This window comes from Prionailurus bengalensis, chromosome B1 (assembly GCF_016509475.1).
Source record: "Prionailurus bengalensis isolate Pbe53 chromosome B1, Fcat_Pben_1.1_paternal_pri, whole genome shotgun sequence".
NCBI classification, from domain to species: domain Eukaryota; kingdom Metazoa; phylum Chordata; class Mammalia; order Carnivora; family Felidae; genus Prionailurus; species Prionailurus bengalensis.
This window is the reverse complement of record NC_057344.1, coordinates 137,749,967-137,772,189: the sequence shown is the minus strand read 5'-3', so window position 1 is coordinate 137,772,189 and position 22,223 is coordinate 137,749,967. Positions and strand designations below refer to the sequence as shown.

The window sequence follows — 22,223 nt, the reverse complement described above, 5'->3', positions numbered from 1 at the left end:
ATCCTGATACCTGGGCCCCACCTGCAGAGATTCTGATTTTCTGGGATGTAACCTGGGCACTGGGATTTTTAAAAGCCCTTGAGAGGATGCATTTGCAGTCAAGGTTGAGAATCATTGATCTAAAACCATTATATCAGTCAGCATTCTCTTCCATGTAACCTTAGAATTCTTCTTTGCCTATTTCACATATATGAATCTCACAGTTAAACTTTCTTCAAGGTTAGGACCTTTAAAATCGACTGTAGTTATGATGTTCTACAAGAAATAACCAGTGCTTGTTGAATAAACAGAATATATAGCATGTAAATCACGATAAAATAAAACAGAATATTTTTTAAAGATTAACATACTTGCTTAAAAATTTGCATATCATTTCTGCTACGTTTTCACAGTTCTTCTTAGTGGGACAAAACACTAAGCAGGAATAATTGGGAATAACTTCTGTCACCAATGCTACCAAATGATCAGGATCCATCTTTTTCAGAGTATCAGAATACTGTACAACAAGATGCAGGAACAAGGTAGTTAGCAACCATGAAAACCTGTCATTTTACCAGTGTGCTTTGAAAGGTAAGTAAACCATCCTTAATTTTGAAGTTCTCATTTAATAAATCTGATCCTTTAAAAGAAAAGAAGAGACCCAGATTAAATTTTAAAACGTTAAGTCCCACTTTTAGGTTATTAGGGCTTTGTTAGGCCTATTTAGTTTTAAATTACAGAAATGAAAATAGTAAATGTTGGGGCGCCTGGGTGGCGCAGTCAGTTAAGGGTCCGACTTCAGCCAGGTCACGATCTCGCGGTCCGTGAGTTCGAGCCCCGCGTCAGGCTCTGGGCTGATGGCTCAGAGCCTGGAGCCTGTTTCCGATTCTGTGTCTCCCTCTCTCTCTGCCCCTCCCCCATTCATGCTCTGTCTCTCTCTGTCCCAAAAATAAATAAACGTTGAAAAAAAAATAATTAAAAAAAAAAAAAGAAAATAGTAAATGTTTTAATAACCCCACTGCATGTTCAGCTCCACTGGAGCAAAACAAAAAGTCCACAGAGAGAAACACAGATTGAGCCTAATAATGATCAAAGGACCATATAGATAAGATATGCCTTTCACTAACAGTTTTCAAAAACACAGATTCAATCACATTACAGGATATATTTTCAGAAATAAAAAATGTATTCATCAAGTAGACATAAGGAAGTCAACATGGAGAAAAATATAAAATTATTTAAAAATCTCACTTCCTTCAACTTTATTAAAAACTAAGATACAGATTTAGAATATACCTTTATGGAATTCTAAACTATTGTAAAATCCCTTTCTTCTCTTTTTAATATACTTTACATAAGTCACAAAACATTAACATAGTAGACATTAACATTTTATATACAATATCTGAACTACATAGCCCACAAAAGTTTCTTCTTGTTTTGTGCTTGTTACTGAATGAATAAACATTTAAGGGAGAGGTCTCCAGATTTTCTTGGTTCATGGAGCCCCAGGGCCAAAAGAAATACCTAACAGTTTTGTTTATTAGGTATTTAGGTGCAAACAACTGAAGTACGTATTTCCTCACAATTTTGTAGCCATTTGAATAAATAATACACATCAGTTGAGTGAAAAAGATACTGTTATTTCATTTTTAACCATAATAGCTAACGAACAGGATGTGCGCACAACTGAGCACCCCATAGTCTTCCAAATCTTAGAATCAGATTGGACCTGGCTACTCTTTTTTCTGTCCCACGTTGATTATCACACAGTATTTGTTTACAGTAACTACAAAAAACAAACAAAAAAAACTTCACTAAGATATAATATCATAGAAAGGAATACAGTGTGATCTAATGTTAAAACTGGAAACTACCTCAAAGTGGTAGTTTGTATGGTGTCCAACAGATGTCAAGCATCCACTGTTTCTCTCAAAAATCTAAACTATCCTACGGCACCCATGTGAATCTTAAGTGGTGCCCCAGGGCACCTAGGCACAAAGTTTGGGAACCTCGTATTCAAGGGATATTAAAATGTTACCTTATAATTCAGTAGACGTGAAAAAGTCATGCCATTCTCAGCTTTGCTGTCAACCTCATATATCGCATCATTTATTTTCAAATATTCTTTTAATTCAACCTTGCATTAAAAAGACATTTGCAATTAATACCACATATAAATTCCTCTTTCCAAGTTTAAAATTTTGTGAAGTATGTTGTAAAAAAGGACAGCTACAGAAAAACTGTCGCTTTTCTAAGGTATGCAAAACATGCTTCAATTTAAAAGTTTTTTCTTTACCATTTCTTTGAGACTCTTTTCCCTTTCAATCAAAATAGGGATTAATACCCTTAAAGAAATACTTCTGAATTGAATAGCCACTAAAAGGAAACCAGACACTTCTGTTATTTGTCACAAGAAGTATAAATAAGTCAATGTTCACACTCTTTTATTAAGGAGTTATTTGTGTTATTCCTCAAGATCTAAAATTTTCTGTCTCATCAGTCATCAGTTTTAATTCTACATACCACCATATTCCCTTTAATTTAAGTATTTGTAGACAAAAGATGTTTGTGAATACAGTTCATTGCATTTTTAAAAGAAGAGTGTCTAATTTGACTATTAAGGTCAGCCAAGTGTCTCGAAAATTCTCCTCTTTGATGCAAATGTAAAAACATCAAATTTTAAAATTAACCTTGGCGATTCTCAATAACTATTTTCTGAAAAGCTATTTAGACACTGAATATGCACATGGGTACTGCAGACAGAGCAGATGTTCACTATAAGCTACTTTCAGATAATTAAGAAATATATTTACTTTTTTAAGTATTTTGGGAATACCGTTATTAGGGAGTTTAAATTTAAATCCACATGAAGTCTTAGCTTATTAAAAAAGCATTGTAACTACCAATGCATAAATATATGAAAATATTTTAACTTTTAAGTTAAATGCTTTTATATGCCAATGACTCAAAATATGAATGACTAAATTCTGACCAAATGAAAAAATTTTTAAGAAGTAGAAAAATAGAATGTATCTGGAAAATTTCATTCAATAAATTTCATTGAAGGCCCATAAGCCAAGTATTGTTGAGGTGCTACAGATACGCAAGTGACCCAAGCTAAGATCCTGACCCCATGGAGTTTATGTTCTTTATACACAAACTCTTATTAGCATGTAGCTATGGTGACTGGAATTATACCCCTTCTATGGTATACCTACTCTATGGTATTTTTTATATGGTATGTTAGCCACTTTTCTTTTTTTAAATGATTAATTAATTAATTAATTAATTAATTTCTGTGAGAGAGAAGGAGAGGGCACACACACATGCATGAGTGAGGGAGGGGCAGAGAGAGAGACAGAGAGAATCCCATGAGGTGCAAAGAGAGGAGAAATGGAGAGAGAGAGGGAGAGAGAGAGAAGGAGAGAGAGTGTGGATCCAGCTCACCCAAAGCGGGGCTCGAACTCACAAATTGTGAGATCATGTGAGCCAAAGTCATATGCTTAACTGACTGAGCCACCCAGGCGCCCCAGCTACTTTTCTTTCTGAGTAAGATGATATAAAACAAATCCATACAGCGCAAACCTTAGGTACATACTGGTCTAAACTGACTGGTGTAATATTCTGCTTGAAGGAATTCTTGAAGGTCTTCAACATTGTTCAGTGTTGCACTCATGCCAATAATCTGAGTTGTTTCTAAAAAAAAATCCAAAGGATTGAGGAAAATGTGTTATTTAGTGTATCAAAATAGTAATTTCAGCAACCTTTTAAAATTTTTATTTTATTTTTAAAGTTTATTTTTATTTACTTTGAGAGAGAGAGAGAGAGAGAGAGTGCGCTGGGGAGGGGCCAGAGAGAGAGGGAGACAGAATCCCAAGAAGGTTCTGCACTGTCACAGCAGAGCCCGATGTGAAGCTTGAACTCATGAACCAAGAGATCATGACCTGAGCCAAAGTCAAGAGTCAGATGCTTAACTGGCTGAGCCACCCACATGCCCTTAGCAACCTCTTTGAGTTCTGTATTCTTCCTGAGTGATCTGGGAAAGGAGGGAGGGAAGGAAGTAAGAAAAATATAAAGATATTACCAGAGTATTATTCTGGCAGTCAAAGACTGAAAACTTTCAGGTATCTTGACAGCTACTATTTGGAATTTTACAGAATCTCACACTTGTCAAAAAGTCAGATCTTTATCAAGAACTTCTAAACAACAATAACGAGTATAAATATGCTTGTTGCTGACAATCTGGACCATTGTTAGGAAGAGTTATGACATGGTCCACAGGTATGGCTACAGGCAGATGAATAACGTAGGATGTGGGGCTGAGTAGGTCCTGAACTCTTGTCATATAAAGCTCTTTATGGGATCTTGCTATCAGGTTGACAATTATTATTATTTTTTTAAATAAAGGTGGAGTGAAACTCATGTGGCTGCATGTCCTGGGCAGTATAAAATGGCTGCTTGCCATAGGAAAGCAACTCCGTCAGGCAGGTTTTATGACTATCACCCATTTTTAAAAATTTTTTTATCATTGAAATATAGCTGACATACAGTGTTATATTAGTCTCAGGTGTATAACACAGTGATCGACAATTCAGTACATTACACAATGTTCTCCACGATAAGTGTAGCTACCATCTGTCATTATCATGGACTATCTTGCCTATGCTGTACTTTTCAACCTCATGACTTGTTTATAACTGTAAAGTTTGTACCTTCACTTATTTCACCCATCCCATTATCAATTATTTTTGGTGCATAAGGAAACAGAGGCACAGTTAACATAACTTGCTCAAGGCCACATGTGTTGTTAAAAGTGAGTCAGGATTTTATTCCAGCTCCAGAGTCTGTCCTCAGCCGTGTGGTAACACATGACCCCCTATACAGACAGACAGTAGGGAAATCAAGAGAGAATGTTTCAGCACCTAAAAGAAAAAGGAATGATAAACAACCAAATGCTGAAGAAAAATAAGACAAGGACAGTCAGTATGCACTGGAGTTGACAAGCAGGTGACGATTTGTCTCTCTTCCTCTGCTTTATATTTTTCCATGGAATTTGTCACCATCTGATACACCATATGTTTTCTTTATCCGTTGACTGTCTGCTCACTTTCACTAAAACAGGTTCAGTGAAGGCTGGGACTCTGTGTTATTCACTGCTAGAGCCTTAGCACTTAAAATAGTGTCTGGCACAAAGTAGGAACTCAGTAATTGTTTTTAACGAATGATTATAAAGTGCTGCAACCTGCCTAAATAATATTGCTATCAAAAATTGTAAAATAATTCTTAATATTTGACCTTTATAATTAATCACTTTTCCATATATTAGCTCTTATTAATATATGGAATTTATATATAATATAATTTAATAAGTCGTTGCAACAGCACATCTATGAATAGGAAAGAAGACATTTAGAATAAATATTTCATATGCATTGAAAGACTATTTGATGTTACAAATAGCTCCTTCAAGTGACTACTTACATTCACTGGTCTGATGATGAGGATACTGATGGTGGTGGCAACAACAAACGTTTATCGGGTGCTATGTGCTAGGTAATTGTTGAATGCTTTGCCTGGTTAACTCATATAATCTTCACAACGATCCCATCAGGGTGGAACCATTATCCCCATTTTACAGATGAAGAAATAGGTTGAGTCACACGACTAAGTACACACAACTAGTAAGTGGAACAAGATGTCCTCAAACGTTAATTTCCTTCACATTCACAGCTCTACTCATATACCGTTTCCTCCAACAAAAGTTTATAAGTTTACTTTAGAAGTAAAAAAATCTAAGGGGCGCCTGGGTGGCTTAGTTGGTTGAGCATCTGACTCTTGATTTCGACTCAGGTCATGATATCACGGTTCGTGGGTTCGGGCCTGCGTTGGGCCTGCTGACAGAGCGAACGAAGCCTGCTTGGGATTCTCTCTCTCCCTGTCTCTCTGCCCCTCCCCCACTCATTCTCATTCTCTCTCTCTCTTTCTCTTTCCAAATAAGTAGACTTAGAAAAAAGAAAGAAGTAAAACTAATGCAGAATGATAAACTTAAAAAAAAGGAAAGAAGTAAAAAGCTAATGCAGAATGCTTGAGTATCTTATTCTGTTATGTAATCTAACTAATGACACAAGTCTTTCACAGGCTTCCTGAGTATAAATCAATTCTATTTGAAAAAATACTTACTGCTAGTGTAGAGGACTTTTGCTAGGGTCATTTCCAGTATAGCCCCACGGCTTCCCTCACCAATCATGTGTAACTTTGAGATTTAAAAAAAAACGGGAGAAAAGTAAATTTGCATATGCCTATATAGAACACGCATGTATTTATATGAAATCAAGTAATCTTTGCTTTAGAATTCTTAAGCATTTTGGAATATAGCAATTAGAGTACACATGCATTGTACCACTGATATTTTATGTTAATGAGGCTTGGGGGCAACATCCTGACACACCTGGAAATTGATAAGCATCATTATAAAATTGAATATACACATACATATATATTCACTCTTCAAAAAACACTTAACATAAAGCCAAATTTAAGATTACTAAGCATGAAATGTATTCATCTGTATTGTCTACATATTAAAATAAATTACTTATCCTCATAGAGGTACTAAGTGGACCCACATAATAATACATGTTGATATTAATTAATTAGTAATAAAATATAATTATTCAACAATTATTAATAAAATGATAAACTATAAAAGCAGTTACTAACCTCATCTACAACAACCAGACCCAGACTGCCAATCCTTCCAGTTTCAATCAAGGAGTTCACCAGACTATGTCCTTTTTCAATAGTGGCAATATAGAGAGATTTTTTTTCCCTTCTTTTAATTGGGGGAAACTTTCCTTTGCTTCCAGCATATTCTTCAACAAAGAAACCCAGTTCTATACCAAAACTTGACAAACCTGAAATCTAGAATATCAGTTAAAATAAGCAAAAAATTAGATAATTAACTCAATTATTAAGAGCTCATGTCTATTTTTTAAAAATCTAAAATAGTACATAATACCAATGAATGAGAACAAAGACACAGATAAGACACATATATCTAAGAAATGTCATAATTCACGTGTGGCTCTTTGCAAAATGAATGCAACTTTTACATTACATAATCAATGTGAAAATAAATTTCAAATGTTTCCTCTTGATGTAAAAAACAAATCAGCATAACTCACTTATTTTGATAAAATAATCGATTACTTTCTGCTTGAAGAGGCAGGCTAAATAGCGTAAAAAACATAACATAAACAACATAACATAAAAAACATTTTTTTAAATATTTATTTATTTTTGAGAGACAGAGACAGAGCACAAGATGGGGAGGGGCAGAGAGAGAGGGAGACACAGAATCCAAAGCAGGCTCCAGGTTCTGAGCTGTCAGTACTGAGCCCGATGTGGGGCTCGAACCCACAAACTGTGAGATCATGACCTGAGCTGAAGTCATTCGCTTAACCGACTGAGCCACCCAGGAGCCCCTCAACGGAATTTTTAAAATGGAATTTAATCCACCAGTTTAGAAAAAAAATAAAATTCTTCTTTTAAGAGGCAATTAGTATTAGAAAAGACTTTTGGTAGGTTCTACATACTGCTTTGCACATCCCAAAAATATTAATTCTCCATCATTAATAGAAGTACCTCTTCTTAGTCAATAAAAAGTTGTTACAGGAATGCCTGGGTGGCTCAGTTGGTTAAGTGTCCAACTTCAGCTCAGGCCATGATCTCATGGTTTGTGAGTTCAAGCCCTGCATTGGGCTCTGTGCTGACAGCTTGGAGCCTGGAGCCTGCTTAGGATTCTGTGTCTCCCTCTTTCTCTCTCTCTCTGCCCCTCACCTGTCTGTTCTCCCTCTCCCTCTCCCTCTCTCTCTCAAAAATAAATAAATAAACTTTAAAAAAATAGTTGTTACATTTATGGTACCTTTTCTATCTTAGTATGAAAATGTTAACAAATACTGCTTGTTAAAAAAAAAATCGGGGCGCCTGGGTGGCGCAGTCGGTTAAGCGTTCGACTTCAGCCAGGTCACGATCTCGCGGTCGGTCCGTGAGTTCGAGCCCCGCGTCAGGCTCTGGGCTGATGGCTCGGAGCCTGGAGACTGTTTCCGATTCTGTGTCTCCCTCTCTCTCTGCCCCTCCCCCGTTCATGCTCTGTCTCTCTCTGTCCCAAAAATAAATAAAAACGTTGAAAAAAAAATTAAAAAAAAAAATCGCACCTTTTCTTGGACAATTGCCACATATGGTAGGATCATTAGAACATCTCTCCGCCGGCAAAGCAGTTCTTGCAGCATTAAAATCTCAGCCACAAGGGTTTTCCCACCACTCGTTGGCAAGGAATATATTAAGTTTTTTCTTTCTTGCACAGAATTCAGTGTTAAGCAAGTATGTTGCCATTCTACAGAATTAAAAAAAAAAAAAGAAAGCATTCCTTTCCCCTTCTACAATTCAGTCTTAAGAAAGTTTTCTAAAAAGGAAAAACCAAATTCCATTCTGTGTATCAATCTCCTCATAATAGTAAGTGTAATTATACATACTTGTTAAATGTCAAACATCCCTAGTCCTCGATGGGCAAGCCAGTGAGAGTCTAATTCTAATTCGGGCCTGGGCAAAGAAGTGGGTGACTAGGCCACCTATTCGCCAGCTGCACACTTAGGTGTAAGATTCTAACAGAGCAGGTAGTGATCTCGGGTATCACCTGAGCCATCAGAGGAGCTAAAGGACAGTACAAAGATCTGTGTGAATTCTAATGCTTTGCTCTTATGCTCTGCAAGGAGATTGTGTAAGCTTCCCTTTCTCATCTACCCACACAACATCCTAGAGAGAAACAGGGGACGGAGGGGGAAAAAAAAACCCATGATGTTTTATACATAGTTAGAAAGACTATTCAACCGGCTATTATGGGGAGCTGAACTCTGGCCTGAATACCATTTTGAGCTGTAAGAATATTGAAACCACAGGACTAGGATTCTTAACCGGCACATCTAGGAATTCCACAATGTAGCATGGTGGAATTCACTAAAAGGACCAAATCAGATCCAAAACAAAACTAGAGTTTTGAAAACTAGAGTAACTACTCTCAAGGATAATCTGACAATGTGGACCATCAAAAGTCTTCAAAATGTGCATCAGTACTTTATCACTAGGAAAATGGGCAAAGGATATGATAAGACATTTCACAGCAGGAAGAAATATGAATGGCTAATACATACGTGAAAAGATGCTCAACTGTTACCTACTCGGTTGGCAAAATAAAATACAAGTAACTACTAAAAACAAATAGTCCCACATATAGAAATTCTGGAGCTGACTGGGGACAAGGAGACATTCTTATGTGTGGCTGATGAGAGCATAAAATACTATAATCTTTTTAGGGGTGCCTGGGGGGCTCAGTCAAGTGTCCAACTCTTGATTTTGGCTCAGGTCATGATCTCACGGTTCGTAGGATCAAGCCCTGCATCAGGCTCTGTGCTGATAGTATAGAGCCTTCTTGGGATACTCTCTCTCCCTCTCTCTGTCCCTCCCCTCTCCAAAATAAATAAATTAATTTAAAAAAAAACAACAACAACCCTACACACTGTCTTTGGTCTAGTAGTATTGCTTCTAGGTCTCTACACCTATAGAAATAAAAACAAGATTATGTGCAAGATGTTCATCATAGCATTACTTATATAAAACAAAGAGCCATCAAAGGGTAAAGGTTGGATAAATTATTGCAATCATATGATATTCTTTACAGCCTGAAAGCAGGTGGTAGACTGATTTATACATGCTCAATATATAATGAAAGATTATAAATGTGTGTTATACTGTAACTAACCAATTATGTACAGATTATTAGAAAAAAATATATACATAGGAAAGTTGTACTTGAATGTATTACATTTTCCAAAAAAAGTTAAATAAAAAAAGGTGACTACTAATAGGATATATTGCAAAGCTTTAAAAAGTTACATCTGAATAACAGCCAAATGACTAACTTCTTACATTTTGGTGATTCCCAAATATTTGCAAATGACTTCTTTTCACTTTACAAATATTTCAAAAGGGGGATATGGGTGGCTCAGTCAGTTAAATGTCTGACTCTTGATTTTGGGTCAGGTCATGATCTCACGGTTCATGAGTTCAAGCCCCATGTCTGTGCCAACAGCATGGAGCCTGCTTGGGATTCTGTCTCCCTTTTCCTGTCTATCCCTCCCTTCTCCCCTTCCTCCCTCCCTTCTCCCCCTCAAAATAAATAAATAAACATTTAAGAATAAAAATATTTCAAAAATACTTAAATGCGTATGTTTAATATTTAATACTTACATATTAAAAATATTTCAGGCTGGTATTACCCATTATATATGAAACGGCAGGTATCTGTACAAAAATACAACTTGACCACATCCGCATTTCATACAACTCAGATTTTTTTAAAGTATAAAATGACCAAAATAACAAATACTTACCAATATCACTTATCTTCACCCATTAAAAAATGATTAACTTAGTTCTCAACATTTATGGAAAACCCATTAAGCATGCAATTCTATGATAAAAAGGCAAAAAAATAAGAACAGTGTAAGGTTGAGGTTCTCAAGCTCAGTGGTTCTAACTTTTGGCACACCAGGATCCACTGGAGGGCTTGTTAAAGCCAATTGCCAGGTCACACCCCCAGAGGTTGATTCAGTAGGTCTAGAGTGGAGCTTGAGAATACTTATTTCAATGAGTTTCCAGGTGCTGCTGCTGCTGCTGTCCAACAATTACACTTTCAAAACCACTACTTTAGCCCAATGAGAAGTGACACACATATTTATGCTTTAAATTGGTCATGTCATCGAACCAGATTGATTAGCAAAAAGAGCTTTAAAAGCTTGTTATTTACTCAAGTTCTTACTTAGAAGCTACGAACATAACGATTGACAGTCATTACCCAAGTCTCATTTCGCATGTCCTTGACGCAGAACATAGCTTGCAAAACAACCACGATTGTTACTTACTTTTTAATAGACCAGGAACTAAGGCTCAGAGTGCAAAACTTGTGTTTAAGTGACAAGCCCCAGCAGTTGAGAACCAACCGGAGCCTACCAAGCACAGCGGTAGTTAATTAAGAAAAAGAGGAGTCAGAGATAGCCCTGTCCTCAGAGAACTTGCTCTGGCAGAAGATGCGGATTAAACAAAGAACAAGGAGCTAGGAGAAAAGCAGAGGGAAGAAAGTGAACGCCTGCTTCAAGGGCAATACACACCTTTAGCTCTTTAACTGCAAACCTCACAATTTAGAATTAGACTCTTTTAGTTTTACATTAGACTTTGTGTCCTTTCTCCACCTGATTGTCTTCTCCCTGAGATGAGAACCGTGTTTTCATACGGTTCGTAAGGTACTAACACAGGAGTTTCAGAAACACTTATGAAGTGATGGGTTGATAGGCTCATCTTTTGAGGATGGCAGCAACCGTCCCTTCTTTGTCTAAAATGGCACATATCTGAAATACATGCAAAGACCCAGGATTTTTGAAAAACATTACAACATTTATTGTTATTAATACTATCTCTTTGCACTTAACTCTTAACTTCAGCTGTCTTCAGAGATGTTTAGTTTTAATCAGTGGTATTACTAATATTGATGCTGTCACTCAAGACATGAGTAGTAAAAGGAATTTCAAGTTTTGGTAGAGAAGACAGAGCCAGCCAAGGAAACACCAGCTAAGAAAACTGAGAAGCAACTAGACGATCAGAGATAAAAACAGGAGTGGAATGTCAAGAAGTCAAGAAGTCCGTGTTTCAAGGGTCTGGTTAATTGTGTCTGGTAAGCTACTAAGAAGTTAGAAAGAACTAAAAGTATCGGATTTAGACACCCTAGTCATATCTCAAGTGAGAGCACAGAACCCAGGGTTGGAGTGGGCTGAGAATTGTGAGGTGAGGAAAGGAAGACAGCAAAGATAACAGATTTGAGAAGTGTGACCATGAAGGGAAGAGGTTCAGTAGCAGCAGGATAGGAATGGAAGGCTTGAGAGAACTGATATTTTGATTCATCTTAAGATGAGATATGTGACCATGGGAGCATCTGCTTTCTATTGATTTGCACAAGTATTATGGTAATTATGGTAAACGTTTTTTCATTTCAGCAAAAAGCATTACCATATAATTTTCCAATTCCCTTGAACTGAACATAAAGGTCTCTCACTTTGCTGGGTAATGAATAAAAAGGACCAAGGTCATCTGATGATGACTCAATTGTTTTCTTGGCAACATTAATCTCCTCAGATAGGAGAGTCTCTTTGAGTTGTTTAGTCCTAGAAAATATTGGTGTTTGGGCCTTGGCATTTCCAGTCATGGCACTTTTTAGATGTTCTTTAAGGCTTTTTCTTCTATTCTCCTCTGAGCTAGTTCTGACTTTAGAAGAGGAATCATCACTTTGCTGGTGTTGTTCTATGCTATTCTGGGGTAATTCCTCATTCACAGTCTTGTGGGAGGAGGAGTTGCAATCCCTCTCTTTGGTAGACTGATCGCCCAAATCATTTGAAGAATTATGCAAATTTTCAAAGTATAAAACCTGGGAGGAAGGTATATCATACAAAAGATCAGGTTCAGGTTCAATACAGACATCTTCCTGCCTACTCTGGTTCTTTGTGTGCTCATCCATTTTTAATTCAGTAAAGTTGTCTATGGTAGTAATGCTGAGTTTGTTGTGTTTGTCGCTTTCTGAACAAAGATCGTCAGTGGCAAGGTCTGAGGCATGTTTCCTATGTTCAGGAAGCTGCATACATTGTTCCAGGTCATCAACGTGAGCTAAAAAAGAGTTTTCAGCAAAGCTATCATAGTCACCAAACATGTCCTCTTCACTGTCATTATTCTGGAAAGAAAATGAAAAGATTTATGGTCAATTCTAGCTTCACTATAAATAAAAGTTTCAGTCTCAGGCTATACCAAGGTATAATTATATGGATCATAGACCTTAATGTAAATCACCCTATGAAATGGATATCATCGTCTCCATTTTACAGATGAAGAAATGGAAGCCCAGAGTGTGTAAGTGATTTGCCTAAACTGCACTCCTAGTGTATGGTGATACAGGGATCCTGATTTAGTCAGTGCTAAATCCTTAAAGGTAATCCTAAAAAGGTAGCAAGACCAACCGACATCCCTTGAAATGTCATCTCACTAGAAGTTTCTGGTAACTGCACTATCTTTTCCCCTCCCATACTCCAATCTAAGACCAGCTTGTAACAGAACCATTCTTGTTTCACTGGACATTCCAAGGAAATTCTGTTCCTAGGAATTTGGAATTGAAAGGAAGGGTCTGCATACGGACTTGGGATGATCTACTAAACAGAGGAGATGTAAATTTAGAGGTAGCAGTACAGTGAAGTGATTAAGAAAGCAAGATCGGAAGGGGCACCTGGGTGGCTCAGTCGGTTAAGCTACCGACTTCAGCTCAGGTCATGATCTCATCATCAGTGAGTTCGAGCCCCATGTGGAGCTCTGTGCTGACGGCCCAGAGCTGGAGCCTTCTTCAGATTCTCTCTCTCTCTCTCTCTCTCTCTCTCTGCCCCTCCCCCACTCACTCTCTGTCTTTCAAAAATGAATGTCAAAAAAAAAAAAAAAAAAAAAAAAAAAAAAAAAAAAAAGCAAGACCTGAAGTCAGAAACCCAGTTTCTTGGGCGCCTGACTGGCTCAGTCAGTTGAGTGTCTGACTTCCGCTCAGCTCAGGGGTTTGTGGGTTTGACTCCCCAATCCCCCACATCAGGCTCCCTGCTGTCAGCAAAGAACTCACTTCAGATCCTGTGTCCCACTCTCTCTCTGCCCCTCCCCTGCTCATGTTCTCTCAAAAAAATAAATTAATTAACATCAAGAAAAAATAAGTGTTTCTTAACTTCTCAGGGCCTGATTAATGTTGTAAAATCAAGATAATGCAAATAGCTTAAGCTTAACAAAATACCCCGCACATAATGAGTGTGCAATTAAATGGCAGATTCTAGGGGCACCTGGGTGGCGCAGTCGGTTAAGCGTCCGACTTCAGCCAGGTCACGATCTCGCGGTCCGTGAGTTCGAGCCCCGCCTCGGGCTCTGGGCTGATGGCTCAGAGCCTGGAGCCTGTTTCTGATTCTGTGTCTCCCTCTCTCTCTGCCCCTCCCCCGTTCATGCTCTGTCTCTCTCTGTCCCGAAAATAAATAAAAAACGTTGAAAAAAAATTAAAAAAAAATAAATGGCAGATTCTATTAGCACAGTAGGAACAGCAGTAACCTGGAAATCTAGATTTGCATCTCAGTCATGCCACTTATTTGCTGCAAGTATGACTTTCATACCTATAAAAAAATGAGGATAGCAAAGCAATAATACCTCACAAGTGAGGACTAACAGCGATAACAAAGACGAAGTAAGCAAATGAAGGCTAGTAGATAATTGGTCAATTGTTTGCATCTAAGAAGGGAACTGCCGAAATTTTTAAGTTTCAAATTCCATCACTTCTACAGCTGGTCTCCCAGGGTTCTTTCAGTGGGCATGCACGCTAGGAGACCTGGGTTTACATCATCGCTCCAAAAGTGGACAATGAGACCAGGACCTTGGGGGAATTTGAGAGCTGAGGCGGTTGTACCTCGACGGGCTGCACCTCCGCGGTTTTCTTCCGCCGACTTCCAGCCATCATCTCCTCCTCGTCCTCCTCCTCCTCATCGCCTGGCTGGAGATCGGCGGCCGTGGGGGAGGCAAAAATGCTCTCTAAGCTAGGCCGGTTCCTTTTGCGGACAGCAACCCGCCGGCGGATGCGGGAACCACCTTCATTCATGGCAGGGGCCGAGGACCCTGCCCGAACTTCGTCTCGCGTGACCCAGCTGCCAAACCCCCGTGGAAGAGGGAGTGGAGCACTGGGCGAGGGTAGCAACTGACGGGAAACCGCGCTCGCCTGTCCATCCACCTTCGGGTAATATCGCAAATCAATTGCCGGGAGGCGGGGGGGGGGGGGGGGGGGGGGCGGCGGCACTCAAACCGGAAGCGGAGGCCCGAGCAGAGGGGCCCGCCTTCTTCTTGTCCAATCATAGGTGTCCCAGGCTTGTGCCTGTGAAGGGGTGAACGAAAAGGTGCTGCGCAGGCGCATTGAAAACCTTACCGACTTCGGTTCGTCAGCGGAACCTTTGAATCGAGTTTTCGGGCCACCAAGGGAGGAACCCCGGAGGCGACTCGTCAGGACTATTTGGAAAGAGGATAAGGAAGAGGAGGAGCGAGGATCCATGGCGGCGCTGGTTGCTGTTTGCAGTGATCTAGGGAGGAAAAAGTTGGCGTACTTCATAAAGCCAGCTCTCTGCCTCAGAGATCCTAAGACTCACGCGGGTAAAGTTTCCATAACCTATGCTCTTTTGTGGCATTGCAGCCGTTGCATTGGCCCTAATTAGGTTGGTGGAGTGGTCACTGTTAGCCAAACAACGCCGGTTTCTAGGCGATTAAGAGCTTCTCCAGGATACGTGGGAACCTGTAATGGCCCGTGACTAGTGTTTTAAGGCAGAAGGGTGCGTGATTGTCGTCGAGTACACTTTTTTAACCACACGAAGAGAGTGATCTCCTGATTCTCAGAGTACTTGCTTGGGAGCTCTGGGTAGAGTTGGTAAGGAAAGTACATTTCCAGAGTCACCCAGCAGCAGATTATAGGGGATGTCTAACGTTCCAGATCAGGGCGAAATTGTGACATGGGCTCTCGAATCTATCGTTTCTGCACGTTATCTTTTCTGTCAATACTTTCTTTAGGGGGTCTGTTACTACATTTTCCCTATGGTATAACAATGCCTTTCTGTTGCTTTCCCGGCATTTCCATCGAAATCTGCCTCTAACCGTTGAGTGAAGGGAAAATAAACTTCAGGAAGAGAGCAGGTGAGAGGTTGTAGGGGTAGGGAAATATATGCCTTTCCCCCAAAGCCTTGGAAAGCACATTCATCATAAATCTTACTCTGCCTCACTTCTAAAGGTTTTTATCCTGTCGTTGTTTGTAAATATAAAACCTCTTAAAAAAAATCTTTTTTAACGTTTATTCATTTTTGAGAGAGAGCATGAGTGGGGAAAGGGCAGAGAGAGGGAGACAGAATCTGCTCCAGGCTCTGAGCTGTCAGCACAGAACCCCACACGGGGGCTCCTTACGAACTGCGAGGTCCTGACCTGAGCCCAAGTCCGACTGCGAGATCCTGACCTGAGCCCAAGTCCGACGCTCAACTGAGCCACCCAGGTGCCCCAAAACCTCTTTGTTCAATAAAAATTTTAAATGTTTATTTTAGAAAGAGAGAAAGAGGAAGAGTGTGAGTGGGGGAGGGGCAGAGAGAGAGGGAGACACAGTATCAGAAATCTGCTCCAGGCTCTGAGCTGTCAGCACAGAGCCCAGCCTGGGGCTCAAACCCATGAACTGGGAGATCATGACCTGAGCTGAAATCGGATTAACTGACTGAGCCATCCAGGTGCCCCCAAACCTTTCTTTTATATTGTATCCCTTGGTTCATCTTGCTTCCATAAAACAAAAATATTTCTTTAGTTACAGAGCTAACAAAAAGAATTGGTTTGTTTCTGTTTGTTTAATTGCAGTGCTGTGGAGAAGCTGTTCACAATATACGCAGGTAGCCAGCAATGAGGACCTGGTAAGGCTTTTTTTCTTCCCTTTAAGGCATTTGCAAATATGAGCAAATTCTTACATTTTAGCTATTTGAATAAAGTTCAGCTGGACGACAAAACAATTAAGAAAATAATCAAAGTTTGAAAATTATAATTCATTGGTGAATCAGCACTTAAGAGCTTTGAAGTAAGAGAATTTCTAAAGATCTACCAAGAAGCATCAATTGTGTAAGACCATACTTTTCTTCCTAGATCTTAAATTTAAAGATATGTGCTTTAGAAATTAAAGAAGGTAGTTTTGGTGTGTGCAATAATTGCAGAATATCCAACAGAGGAATTGGACAAAGTCTCTTCCCCATTTCAGATTCAGTTCTTTGTGCCATTCATTACTGGGGGAGTTTGGGGGGGGGAGTGGGTTTGGTATTTTAGTGAGTGAGTGATCAAAATTAAAGTTTGACAACCAGGATGTTCAATACAGTTTCTTTTAGCCTGTAGATGTATTTTTATGGGTTTCAAGTGCTAGCTTTGGGCTTGGCCAGTATAGCTTTTCCTGCTATATGCAAAGATGATTTGACACTAATCAAACCATACAAAACATTTTAACACAGTGTAGAGAAGGAATGTAATCATTACATGTGAGCTGCATATAAATTGGATTAAGAGTCTGAAGGGTTGGAAAACAGAATTCTAGTCCCTTGAGCATCCTTCTTGGTCATTTAATGCACACCACAGTTCAAGAGAGTAAAGGACATTACTAGAGCTGTTTTATAGGTCATAAATTCCCCTGAGATGCTAATAAAATATGGGCTCTCAGAAAACTCACAATTTCATTCACTTGAAATTTTGCATACAACTACAGGGGGTTAAGGTCTTCAAAGCCATTTCTAGATAAGAATATCTTGATTGGAGACATGCCTGTACTGATTATAGATGGGAGGCATTGTGACAGAAGCATTAGAGGTAGTAGTGGGGACAGAAAAACCAAAAAGGTTGAGATATAAAGCAGTTTGGGGCCATGAAAGGTATCCTCCCATAAACAGAGATTGTATTCTATCCCAGAATCCTCCTCCATGATTTAATTCCTCCTCAGCCAAACCAAAGTACGCATACAAAACATTTATAAACACACTGAAATCCTTAAAATGGTGACTCTTTTTTAGAAACCTTGATTTTTCTTCTACAAGCCAAGCTGTCATTTATTCTTTTTCATATTAAGAAAGGTACAACTAATCCTTTGGATAGATTCAAATGTGGTAACCTTAAGATTTAATTCTATTTTAATATTAACACATTAAACTATTAAATTTTTTTCTTTCCTTTATCTTAGCCCATTCCAATGGAAAATCCTTATAAGGAGCCTCTTAAAAAATGTATTTTGTGTGGAAAACGTGTAGATTATAAGAATGTACAGGTGAGATATGGTTTTACTTCACTATGATACTTGATTTTAGGATTTTTGCTCCCTTGTTAGTCATAACTAAAGAGAATCAAGTCAGTTTTATAACAGGCTTTGTGTAGAGGCACCTGTTGTAGTAACTTCATAATTTCAAATCTGGTTTTCTATGTACAAGGCATCCCTTTTATTAAAATGAGAGCCCTTTGGCTCTCCCTCATCTATTATTTCAGCTCAGTGTTTTCTTCCTTTTTTTCCCCCCCTGCCTTAAAGGTCTTACCAGTAGCTCACTATGCAGGGATTCTTAGTTGGTAGAGTTAACAATTTGGAAAAAGCCCCTCTGCTGAAGTTGATCTCTGTACTGATACACTACCAATATCACCGCTTCAAAGGTATTTTTATTTCTTGTCCAGGGCTCAGCAAATTAAAAGTGGCAAATGAGGGGCAAGAATGGTTCTGGAGTTAAGTATCCTGACAGTAGCATAAAGTGATAGCTGCCTTAGGAGCAAAACCATTAAATTTAAAGCACGTCAGGAGGATTATGCATGGTGCCAGCGCAGTGCCTGCTACCTGAAAAGTACTAAAGAAGAATTTAAATTAATAAAACGCAAAATTATGGCAAGTAGCTTGATGTACCTGTTGAAGACCTCATTGTAGTCTGATAGAATAATGTGATAGCCTGTCATGATAGATGAAATGTTTAATGCTAAGCATAGTATTTTAGGAAAGTATCTGTGGAGGTCAGGGAAACAGCTTTAGCACTGAAAACAAGTGCTCATTAAGCTGTTGTATAGACTTTTTTTGACACACTGGATAAGAGATGTTAACTTTGGTAATTAGCTTTTTCATTTAAAAAGATGATCTATTAATAGAATGGACATAGTATTTTTATTTAATGAATTTTGCCTGAAATTAAGCCTTTACATAACTTGACAGTGATATATACATTTTTTAATTTACACAATCAAGGTTGAACAAATGTATTGATATAAATTTTTTTTCTCCTCCAAATAAAACTCAAAACAGCTTTTGTCCCAGTTTATATCTCCATTTACTGGATGCATTTATGGAAGGCACATAACAGGTATTTTGTTTTCTATTATACCAACTTATAAAAATTAGATAAATCTACTTGTTATTTAAGAAAAATGGCAGATATTCAGATTGTGCTATAAATCACTATTAGACCAGATATGACAGTACTTTGAGAAAGCCTCTTTGTAGTCCAAAAGGGCTATTATTTTACATGTCTTCTTATGCTCAGAGCTAACTACAGGCGGACATGTAAAAAAAAAAAAAAAAAATGAGGGCTTAAGAAAATTGCATTGATGTTTTGGAGTATACTATAATCATTCCTATTTATTTAAACCTGGGGCCAATTGCCTCTAGGCCAAGTTGGATCTACCACTGGTTTTTGTAAATAGCTTACTTTACATAGTGTCTATAGCCACTTTGTGAGCTACATCAGACTAAATTAGGACACTGTATGGCCCACAGAGCCTAAAATATTTACTACCTTGCTGTTTACAGGTTTTTTAGCCTTTCCTTAAGATAGTTGTTGTGCGTTTTGAGTGCTGACATTTTTTTATGAATATGAAAGCATTTCTTTCATAGGTCTTTGTGGGAAGAAACAGAAAGAAATCACAAAAGCAATTAAGAGAGCTCAAATAATGGGTAAGAGCATCTGAAAAACTGAATTGGGCTAATCGAAAGTTTTTGCTCGTTATCTTTTGTGAAGAACTTTCATTCTTTTTTACAGGGTTTATGCCAGTTACATACAAGGATCCTGCATATCTCAAAGACCCTAAAGTTTGTAACATCAAGTATCGGGAGTAAATTACATGTCTTATCATCAGTAAATGTATTTTACAATAAATGGTTGTATGGTTTTAATATTGACTCAAATTAGAAGATTTAATAATCTTTGAGTAGAAAATAGGCTAAATCTTGCCAAACGCTTGTAAGTTTTAAATTCTTAATAATTGAGATCTTACAAGGAAAAAGTGCTTCCACTGCTCATTAAAGAAACATTATTTAAAATGTTAATACTCATCACATTTTACATACATACAAACTTTAAAAATTGGTACTGTAGGATTGTCATTTTATCTGGTCCCCACTTAGCTCATACCATATACAACTCATACTGGGATTTTAAGTATGGAATAGAGGACTTGGAATTTTTTTTTTTTTTAATTTTTTTTTTTCAACGTTTATTTATTTTTGGGACAGAGAGAGACAGAGCATGAACAGAGGAGGGGCAGAGAGAGAGGGAGACACAGACTCGGAAACAGGCTCCAGGCTCTGAGCCATCAGCCCAGAGCCCGACGCAGGGCTCAAACTCACGGACCGCAAGATCGTGACCTGGCTGAAGTCGGACGCTTAACCGACTGCGCCACCCAGGCGCCCCAAGGAGTTGGAATTTTACTTGAGTCCCAGATTTTGTCTTGTAAATGGGATTTTAGGCATATGGTTGCATCAAGGTAGAATGCTTTTATTAATGCCCAAATTCCATGTGACAGAGTGTAGACTTGAAATTGCTTAGATTTTCTAACTACCAATATTTAAGTATGCCTGGCCAGGACAGTGGGTGTTCCCTTTATAGAGACATTAGTTACACGGGTATGGATAGTGGTGCAGTCAAAGGCCCTAATATTTATTCCTGGGCTAGTCTAGCTTGAAACTGGTAGTGTACTTTGATTTTTTTTTTTTAAACATTTACTTACTTTTGAGAGATAGAGACAGAGCATGGATTGGGGAGGGGCAGAGAGAGGAAGACACTGAATCCAAAGCAGGCTCCAGGCTCAGGGTTGTTAGCCAGAGCCCGACACGAGACCCAAACTCATGGATGGTGAGATCATGACCTGGGCCAAAGTCGGACACTTAACCGAGCCACCCAGGTGTCCCAGTAGCATAATTTAAAATGATCCATAAACAAATGGTCTAGTAACTAATTGCCAAAAGATGAGAGTAACTGGGGGAAAATGATATAGAAGGACCCTTTTCCTTCTTTTCATTTAATACCAAAAGGTGGGTCATCAAACTTAATTATGGAAATTCAGCTGGTACTGACCTTAGCATGCTTCTCTATGACTGGAAGTTTAGCATTTCTTTCTTCAAGATGGATGATTGTGCCAAAGTATGAACTAAATACATTACCTCTCTATAATGCTTTAGCAAACTGAACTTTGTATGAAGGCCTGTTTCTTTTAAGGAGTCTGAAAAATCTTTCATTACTGTCTTAAGACATTTGCATATGTTGGTTGCTTATTGCTCCTGCTGGTCCTAGTCTAGCTTATTTTTTTTTTAACGTTTATTTATTTTTGAGACCGAGCATGAACGGGGGAGGGGCAGAGAGAGAGAGGGAGACACAGAATCGGAAGCAGGCTCCAGGCTCTGAGCCATCAGCCCAGAGCCCGACACGGGACTCGAACTCACGGACCGCGAGACGGTGACCCGGGCTGAAGTTGGACGCTTAACCGACTGAGCCACCCAGGCGCCCCTAGTCTAGCTTGTTTTATCTGTTGATTAGTAGACTGGTACATGGAGGGCAGTAAAACACTAAAGAGGCAGATGACTCCAAACTGGTAAGTAGCAGCGTAAATAAGCAAGAGAACTTACTTACAAAGCTGGTCTTGGGTGACCACAAGACAGATCTCAGAAAAACAGATTTCTGCACCTGCCTGTCAAGAGTCTTAAAAGTTTATATTGAGGCCTTAACTGGGTTTAGTCACACACAATCCATATGGTCTTAACAGCTTGCTTTCTCAAGTCCATGTCCTTGGAACACTCCCAATGTGGTAACAGTAGGCAAAGTGTACATTCCAAGGATGGGAGGGGGTGAGGAACCTTTGTCTCAGTCCAGCATACAGGTAAAGTAAGTGATGTGTGCTCAGTGACCTCCAGCAAATCATTGTTGGCTGCATTTAGTCATTATGTTCTATGTGATGCTCTATATGCTCTAGTGATGTTTGTGGTTATTTTAATTTTAGTGTGAGTGGGGTGGGGAGGGGCAGAGGGAAAGAGAATCTTAAGCAGTCTCCACGCTCAGTGCAGAGCCCAACACGGGGCTTGGTCCCACAAACCCAGGATCGTGACCTGAGCCAAAATCAAGAGTCAGAAACTCAACCGACTGAGCCACCCAGCTGCCCACCTGCCCCATTTGTGGTTATTTTTAAGTCAGGTTTCAGACTACCAACCTATTTCCCCTCCCTCTGCCCTGTGTTGTTACACCACAGTCCTTCTTAGGTAACCAGTTAAACAGCCCCAACAGAAACTCTTT

The 22,223-nt window shown here is 38.9% G+C and overlaps 2 protein-coding genes across 9 annotated transcripts in view; one reads left to right on the top strand and one right to left on the bottom strand.

Annotated features, from left to right (window-relative positions):
* The window catches only part of HELQ (helicase, POLQ like), a 41,422-nt gene extending 26,492 nt beyond the window's left edge, over window positions 1–14,930 (bottom strand). Inside the window, exons 1-8 of one of the 6 annotated variants that reach the window (XM_043572280.1) lie at window positions 14,558–14,930; window positions 12,100–12,814; window positions 8,199–8,377; window positions 6,703–6,903; window positions 6,163–6,235; window positions 3,581–3,678; window positions 2,021–2,119; window positions 351–496 (exon numbers count right to left, since the gene is read on the bottom strand). In XM_043572280.1, coding sequence (XP_043428215.1) covers window positions 351–496; window positions 2,021–2,119; window positions 3,581–3,678; window positions 6,163–6,235; window positions 6,703–6,903; window positions 8,199–8,377; window positions 12,100–12,814; window positions 14,558–14,746 — 1,700 coding nt within the window. In that variant the 5' untranslated portion in view covers window positions 14,747–14,930. The other 5 variants (XM_043572278.1, XM_043572277.1, XM_043572279.1 and 2 more) reach the window with 5 other exon arrangements.
* Window positions 14,931–14,996: 66 nt separating this feature from the next.
* MRPS18C (mitochondrial ribosomal protein S18C) lies at window positions 14,997–19,834 on the top strand. Of its 3 annotated transcripts, XM_043572283.1 has the most exons (6): window positions 15,046–15,288; window positions 16,522–16,574; window positions 17,876–17,959; window positions 18,968–19,025; window positions 19,556–19,615; window positions 19,701–19,834. In XM_043572283.1, the coding sequence occupies exons 1-6, from the start codon at window positions 15,189–15,191 to the stop codon at window positions 19,775–19,777; spliced, it is 432 nt and encodes a 143-aa protein (XP_043428218.1). In that variant the 5' UTR covers window positions 15,046–15,188; the 3' UTR covers window positions 19,778–19,834. The 3 variants fall into 3 exon arrangements, with proteins under 3 accessions (XP_043428220.1, XP_043428219.1, XP_043428218.1); XM_043572284.1 differs by lacking the exon at window positions 17,876–17,959 and having other exon boundaries at window positions 15,040–15,288; XM_043572285.1 differs by lacking the exons at window positions 17,876–17,959; window positions 18,968–19,025; window positions 19,701–19,834 and having other exon boundaries at window positions 14,997–15,288; window positions 19,556–19,612.
* Window positions 19,835–22,223: the final 2,389 nt, after the last annotated feature.